A 7,751-nucleotide genomic window follows, 5' to 3' on the forward strand; every position below is an offset into this window, starting at 1 on the left:
TGTCTTGTATTCCCCTGCTAGAGCCCAGCAGCATCTGTCAATCAAACACATGCACCCTCCAGCCAGCTGAAATGAAAAGAAACATTTTCTAAAGATATTTTCTCTTAATAGATAAATTAGTCACTCCACAGATGGACGATGAACAGATTTCAATGATACGTAAACAAAGTCTCTGTCAGAGGTCATTGTTTTGTTTTATTTTGTCGGTACAGATATAATCAGTACTCGAGTTGTAAAAAAAAATCAGGGGGGATGGTGGATTTTATCATATGGGGACAGATAATTTGTGCTGATTACAAATAATATAATATATTATAAATATAGCAGTGACCAAAACACCTGCAGAAATACTGCAGGAATGACATAGCAGCAGTTAAATGCAGCCTTCTGTAAGCTTTAAATATCCACTGGGCTTACATCAAATACATCAAAACACAACAATTAAAACAGTTTTCTGAACTTATCAATATGACTCTGTCCTTCACAGGATAAGTAAAATGGATCACTGCAAAAACTCAAAATCTTAACAAGAATATTTGTCTTATTTCTAGTTAAAATGTCTCGTTTTAGTAAAAAAATCTCATTACACTTAAAACAAGACTCATCACTGGAAAAAACAACAATTTTCATCTGTTTCAAGTAGATTTTCACTTAAAATAAGTAGAAAAATCTGCATGTGGAACAAGATTTTATTGCTTGTAATGAGAAGATAAATCTTGTCCCACTGGCAGATTTTTCTACTTATTGTTTCAAGTGAAAATCTACTTGAAACAGGTGACCTCTGTGGCGTTAGCTTCACCAGCATGTTCTTTTCTCCTCATCCCTCCATCTTTGTTTTGTCCCCATCAGTGAGTCACTCGTACGGTTACGGGCTCCTGGATGCAGGGGCGATGGTGGCTCTGGCTCAGAACTGGACGACTGTGGGACCGCAGCACCAGTGCGTTCACACCATGCTCACAGAACCGAGGTTAGAAGGATCACACGAATGTGTGTTTGTCTGGAGATTACGCCGGCTTTCAGTTTCAGTACAAGTGCTTGCTGTGCCATCGCCCCTCTCGCCCGGATTGATATCGCAGCATCCTCCTCGAGGCTCGGGAGGTCACTCAGATTCTCAGCGCTGTGCGATTGTCTGTGGCCGCTGCTGCAGCCACACAACATTAACCACTCTCCTCTTCATTTGTCAAACCCGCAGAGACATTGGGAACAAGCTGGTGTTCAGCAAGAGTGTGGATGCCTGCTGGGGGCGAGCAGAGTATGTCGGTTCTCTGGAGCACGTTCAGGCTCGCCTCACTCTCTCACACAATCGAAGAGGAAAATTGGCCATTCATCTCATCAGCCCACTGGGCACACGTTCCACCCTGCTGTTCCCCAGGTACACAGTTAAGCAACGCCACTGCAGCCACTGAGCACTAATGTACATCTTTTTTAGTCTTTTTTCCCCCAATGTGCCTATACTTTATTTTTTTATTGTACCAAGACGCTCCTGTGGGCAAACTTTGAAATAAACGCACAAAAAATTTTAAAAAAGACAAATGGTGTCTCCTCTTGTGTTCAGGCCCAATGACTATTCCTCGGAGGGGTTCAACGACTGGGCCTTTATGACCACCCACTCATGGGACGAGGATCCTCAAGGAGAGTGGACCCTAGAAATAGAAAACGTGGAAGCAAATGGACGTGACTATGGTAACTCCACTCATCACCGTTAATTGTTCAGTCTGGTCACACCACATCAAACCCACAATCATGCCAGCATTAGCAGCCCCCTTGCGATTCAAGCCTCGCTGCATATTTTTTACGCTTTTTAAAATATCCTCTGCAGTTTCTCTCTTCTTTTTCTGTGCCACTCCTTCTTTAATAACAGTTTGTAACATTTTCCTCCGAGCGGAGAGACTCTTGAGAGGGGCATCCACATTAAAAACCGTTAGGCAAAGATCGATTTATCTGGAGAGAACTCACACACACATATGGAAAGATTTAAAAGAAAACTTCTTGCAACTGTTTCTTTTTTTCCAACACTTGGCCTGCATTTTCCCTCAAAAGACCACATGTGGTCAAGAAGAGTGAACAACTCAGGATTTATCCGCTGGTTTTGTTTACTCGGAGCTACTGAGAGGAATGAGATAGGAACGCCTCTCCTCCTGTGCTGGAGTTGATCCTCCTCCAGAGGTGTGTTTGCCCAGCTCACATCACTCGTTTCCTCGCCTTCCACCCCCGTATCCTCGTCTCAGGCACTTCACTCTCTCAGAGGTGCTAAATTAATATTTGCCTCCACTTCTCTATACCCGGCTGCCCTCCTCACTTCTCCTCTGTGTTTCCTCTCAGGTGTGTTGAGTCAGTTTACCCTCATCTTGTGGGGTGCCGGACCCAGCGTCATCAACCCCTCTTCACCTGACTTCCCTCGGCCTTCAAACAATAGCTGCAAGACGTTTGATGCCCAGCAAATCTGTATTGGTGAGATAAAATCCCTCTGCTTTCGCTGACACGGAGCATTTGAGCTGGAACAGCTCATGGTGAATGGGCTCATTTATGTTGTTGCTGGCCGCAGACTGTTTGGGGTATTGTAACTAGTGAAAAGCAAACGTTGTGCATGCATATTAGCCATTCACAAGCCTCGTGTGCATCTGTTTATGAGTTTACAATGAATTAGCACATGGCCATATGTCATATTAGAGTTCCGTGTGTATTGGGACCAGCAGACGAGATTATAACTACAGCCCAATTGCCAACAAGTGAGTTCCTCTGTGAACGGCGGAGGGGTCAGACTTCTGTCTGCTTTCTGGCAGGTGCTTTCTTCTGAATCCTTCCAGTTCCTTACTCACTCTGATATTTCACAGTTGATGCTTTAATTTACACATCTCCAGTTCTTAATGACTGCAGAAATTGACTTCAACGCTGCACATAATAAATCTAAATTTCATACAAACTAGAAAAGAAAGAAGTGATCTGCCAGCAGAGTAAGTTAATTACACTTGGTAAATTTCTTCAAATGAGAAAAAGTATTTATGCTCTGCAAATGATATTTCAACACCTACCCAGAAATACAGCAGCTCCAGACTGCAGGGACACAGAAGGAAGAGCTTGTGGTATCACTTTACTACCACTTTACAGTCCTGAAGAATATATATTTATGGCATTCAATTTTACCACGTAGATGCTGCAATGGGTTTGACTGCAGTCGCGTCCGTAAGTGACAGCGAAGGGAAGCAGCTACGGAAAAGTAAATACAACTGTAAATACATATGAATGTAGCTAAATCAGTGAAAGTGAATCTGCAATTTGCTGCCTCATTTTTCAGTTACTTATGAAACTACAGAGTAACAAACACGGATCGTACATTAGAGAACTTTTAGGGGATTTATTGCAAACAGTAAACAGGCAGTCAGTAAAGCTGATTATTCTAAATGGAAAAAAATGCACGAGTGCAAGCTCTCTGAAAATCACCCCAGCAGAACAGAATCTCTCCTTTGATTTATAAAAAACATTTATGAGGACGCCAGTTGATTGAAAATCAGCTTTATGAGCGACTCCTTTTTGAACGGAGTTGTTTCAGCAGATGAAGTTGCTGAACCTCCTCTAGCCCGGACGTGGCGGTTGATAAATGCTAAAAGGCAATTTCATTATTCATCATATTGTCCAGTCAGTTTCAATAACGCCATGCACGGCCGGAAAGAATCTAACTAATGAGAAACGGAGTTAATATCCTTAGTGCATAAGGTTTGGGAGTGGAGTCGGGAGCCGATGCTGCTGACACGGTCTGTCACTTCTTCGTAAATGAAAGTGTTCACGCAGACGTGCCACCAGTATCTGGAATTCATGTTTTGATTATAACTATGATCACTGCACTGCAGAGACTCCTGCTCTGACAAAGACTCAGCTTTAAATCTGCATTGATCTTGTTAAGTCTTTTATGACAACAGGCTATATTCCCAGTTTGAGAGTCTTTGCACTGAAGTTGCTCTGAACAGATGATAGAAAGTGTTGCATTGATACCAATATTAAAACTTTTATTTAGAAATAAATTGAGAAAAGTATGAAAGATTTGTGATGCAGGCTACACTTAAATAAATACCTAAAGTTGGTTATTTGAGAAAGTTTGATTTCCTGAGATGTTAATTATTCAATCTCTCTCCCTCCTTCCAGAGTGCAGCCCCGGCTTCTCCCTGTTCCTCCAGGGTTGTGTGAAGGTTTGTCCCCTGGGCTTCACGTCGGGGCCTCAGCTCCTCAACCTCTCTCTGGAGAACTGGGTGGACCTTTCCTCCGTGCAGGCTTGTCTGCCCTGCCACCCCGCCTGCCTCACCTGCTCAGGCCCGGGGCCGGCGGACTGCCTGTCGTGTCCGCCTCACGGCCACCTGGTCCTCACCTCCTGCCTGCACCAGAACCAGGTCCAGCGGAAATCCCCCTCCACAGGAAGACTCCAGGACGACGAAGTCGGGCCGCAGGCCCAGAGCCCGGCGACAGCAGACCACGACAGCGATCAAACCGATGAGCCCCCAGGTTTCGATGTAGCTCCACCCACCCAGTTGCCTGTCGTCGTGGTCATTCTGAGTTGTGCCTTCATCCTGGCAGCCTTCGCCGGGGTCTTCTTCTTGTTACAGATGCGCTCGGGTGGCGCTTCTTTGGGCTGGAGGACCAAACTTCCCTCTGTGTTTTCAGAGACGAGAGGGATGCGAGTGGCTTTTAGTTTGGGCCTTCACCACGGACAGGAGAGGAAGGCTCGGATATGGTACAAGGGGATCCCCACTGTGTGGGCAGATGATGACATGATCGCTTATGAGTCTGAATCAGACAACGAGGAAGCAGACGGTCACGAGAGGACAGCTTTTATTAAAACGCAGAGCTCCGTCTAACTGAGGCTGCTTCAGCTGCCGTGGGACAGGCGGCTGGAGCTGATCAATGGTTCAGATATTAACACAGAACACAGTCCTTATCGTCCCATCAGCACCTCATCCACATCCATTCCAGTCCATCCCTTTTTTCTGTTATTTATTAACATTTGTTAAGTGTAATTTTTTGATTAATACTTTCATTTACCTCATATTCATATATCTAGGGCTGTACAGTTCATTCAATTTCCGTGGGGAGCAAAACTTGAAATATACAATATTCACAAAAGGAATGTAACAGAGAAAACTTCATCAGTTTGAAATTAAGTTTGATTAATGTAACATGCTTCAAAGGTCAGTTGGTAATATTAATGGTTTCTTTAATCATGATTATTATTTTTTCCATCAAGCAGCCCTCAGTGTAACGGTTTATAATGCCCTTGATTTTTTATCACCTCTATTAAGTGCTGCTAATTTCCTTGCATACTAAGAACATCCATCCATCCATCCGTACATATATATATGTACATATTCCTCCTTATTCAGGGTGACGGGGGGGGGGGGGGGGGGTTCTCCCATTGGTCTCAATTGGTCGCCATGCCAGTTTGAACATGAACAAAATGTTTAATTGAAAAGGCAGAGTGCAAAGTGTCAGCCCCAGAAAGGTTGGACCTTATGTGGAATCAGGAGCCACTGTCATTAAACTAAACCCCGAACAGCTGCATTGCTGCCAGACAAATGGTCAGAAATGTACACCTTCCTAAGAACCAGGTGTTACAAAGTCGAGAGTTACCCTGGTGATGTCACGAGGATTCAGTTTTTCACTCTTGACACATCGCCTCCAGAGCCACCACAAACGTGACGCATGCTTTGTCGGAGCGTGGGAAGTGTAATCGGGTCTGAGAGGAGTTAACTGAGCTCGATGTGGGGGAAAAAAATCTATTTTTACTTTATCAAACATGCCTTTGCTGTTACACATGTTACTATTATAAATAATGATGGTCACTGTTTGAAAATATTCAGTGATGGATTTATTAAAAAACAACACAACGTCAAATAATTTTCTTCAGTTATTTCTATTTCATTTCTATTAATTTAAGCTACAATGGCATAACTTTCCCTTTAGGATCGATAAAGTAATGCAGTTGGGTACATTTTCTGGCAAATTGCTGGGAAGTGTTAAAAGTTTCATTTGCTCTTCATTAATAGTGAGACAACTTTAAATTGAAGGTTTCTGCAGTACAGTGGGATGGAGTTATGAAACATCCTGCAGGCTGTTTGAGCAGGAAACTGTGGAGGATGTGCCGTTTTCAGTCAAGCTGCAGTTGGGAAAAGACATATCTAATAAATCACTCAGAAAAGCTTACTGCCTTCTTGTAGAGTAACACTGTGTATGTGTGTTGTTTTTTTTTAATGACATTAAAAAACCACTTAGCCCAAAGCTGCTTGGCTGACCTTTCACAACATTGTCCCTTTTGGTTTCGGCTGGTAAGAAATACGATCGTTTTCTCCTCATTTTCTCCCAGAGAGCATACTGTATATTGATTTTGAGGCTTCTCCGCCAGAACATTTTCATCAAGGTGAAGCTTGCTCCCCTTCTATTGTCAGCACCATACATAAAAAAGGAGATACTCATGCTTTATTTCCCATCTGTGTAGGCTCACCCCTACACGTGCTGAATCCAAGCCTTTGAATCTAAAGGCCACAATTGTTACCGTGATTTAGAAAAAAAAACAACCTTGTATTGCAATTTCTATGTTTGTTTTATATGCCTTTTTTTATTTACCTGATAATGGGTGTTAATATTGTGAAAATCAGTTTCATGCTGGAATAAAAAGACTTTGGCTGTTGCATAATTTTGACTGTCTTTGCAGGAATATTTTAAAACTTGCAGGGGTTTTTTTTTTTTTTAAACACATCTTAAATTCAGCGCCTGACACGGCAACACCACCCAAGAGAGCAGATGGTTCATCACTTCTTCATGGCCGTACGTCAGAGCTGCGAGCCGCTTCCTTCACTCCGGGCGCCAGGCTCTAACAGAGTGCCAGCATTCTGTCGTTTCCTTGTTATCCAGTTGCAGTGAGCGAGCTGCCAAAACGCCCTCAAGAAAGTGTTTTCACGAGCTCCAATAAGGAGGCCTCCTTAAAGTTTATTTGAATTTTAATGGAGGTTTATGTGCATGCAGAAAAACAATGCCTACTGGTAGAAAGCTTTATTCATTAGCAGCTTTCCCTCCTACAGAAAGGAGCAGGTAACTGGGTTCAGAGGTAAAGGGGCATATTTATATCTGCCAGGAGAACTCGTTGCACTGCTCGGGGCCCCTCAGATGCATTTTCTCCCCCTTTTTTCCATTATAAAAGCCATTTAGCTCCCTTTTCACAACATCATTACATGTTCCTATGAGCTGTGTATCAACTGCATGCCCTTTAGCTTTTATTAATGAGCTGCCATGTACTGTACAGTGCCGAAGAGCAACTAGGCTCGCCGACAAGAGATATTACATTAATTTAAAAAACAAAACAAACAACAAATCAGATTCCCATTAGCTGATTTTGCATTTAGATAAATTAAGAATCTGTTTGTCTCATGTTTTCTTTTTGTGCTCAACCTGAAGCTTGTTTCCCTCTTCACACCCACAGAAAGCTCGGAGAAACAATGCTGGCGTATGCAGTGTGAGGTGCACAGCATGCCTCATGCACCACCACCTCCACTACAGAGACACTGTTGCCATGTTTCTCTTGTTTTATGAAGCAAGAAGTCATTTGGATTATCCTGATTATTTTCCAATATTTGTTTGTTTTGTGTTTTTCCAGGTAGTGAACCTGGGAAAACTTGCTGCTGTTTGCTGCACGGGGTTTGAACTTTACTCAGGTCAGACCAGTGAGTCCGAGAGAGAGCCTGACAGCTGGAGAGACCGGCTGATCTCTC

At 43.2% G+C, this 7,751-nt stretch overlaps 1 protein-coding gene across 2 annotated transcripts in view; it reads left to right on the forward strand.

Moving 5' to 3' along the window:
* The window catches only part of furinb (furin (paired basic amino acid cleaving enzyme) b), a 114,651-nt gene extending 109,282 nt beyond the window's left edge, over positions 1 to 5,369 (forward strand). For both annotated transcript variants that reach the window (XM_061721511.1, XM_061721512.1), the window contains exons 12-16: positions 850 to 967; positions 1,193 to 1,372; positions 1,556 to 1,683; positions 2,323 to 2,451; positions 4,141 to 5,369. In XM_061721511.1, coding sequence (XP_061577495.1) covers positions 850 to 967; positions 1,193 to 1,372; positions 1,556 to 1,683; positions 2,323 to 2,451; positions 4,141 to 4,847 — 1,262 coding nt within the window. In that variant the 3' untranslated portion in view covers positions 4,848 to 5,369. The remainder of the gene's footprint in view (positions 1 to 849; positions 968 to 1,192; positions 1,373 to 1,555; positions 1,684 to 2,322; positions 2,452 to 4,140) is intronic.
* Positions 5,370 to 7,751: the final 2,382 nt, after the last annotated feature.

This window comes from Cololabis saira, chromosome 5 (genome assembly GCF_033807715.1).
Source record: "Cololabis saira isolate AMF1-May2022 chromosome 5, fColSai1.1, whole genome shotgun sequence".
Classification (NCBI taxonomy): domain Eukaryota; kingdom Metazoa; phylum Chordata; class Actinopteri; order Beloniformes; family Belonidae; genus Cololabis; species Cololabis saira.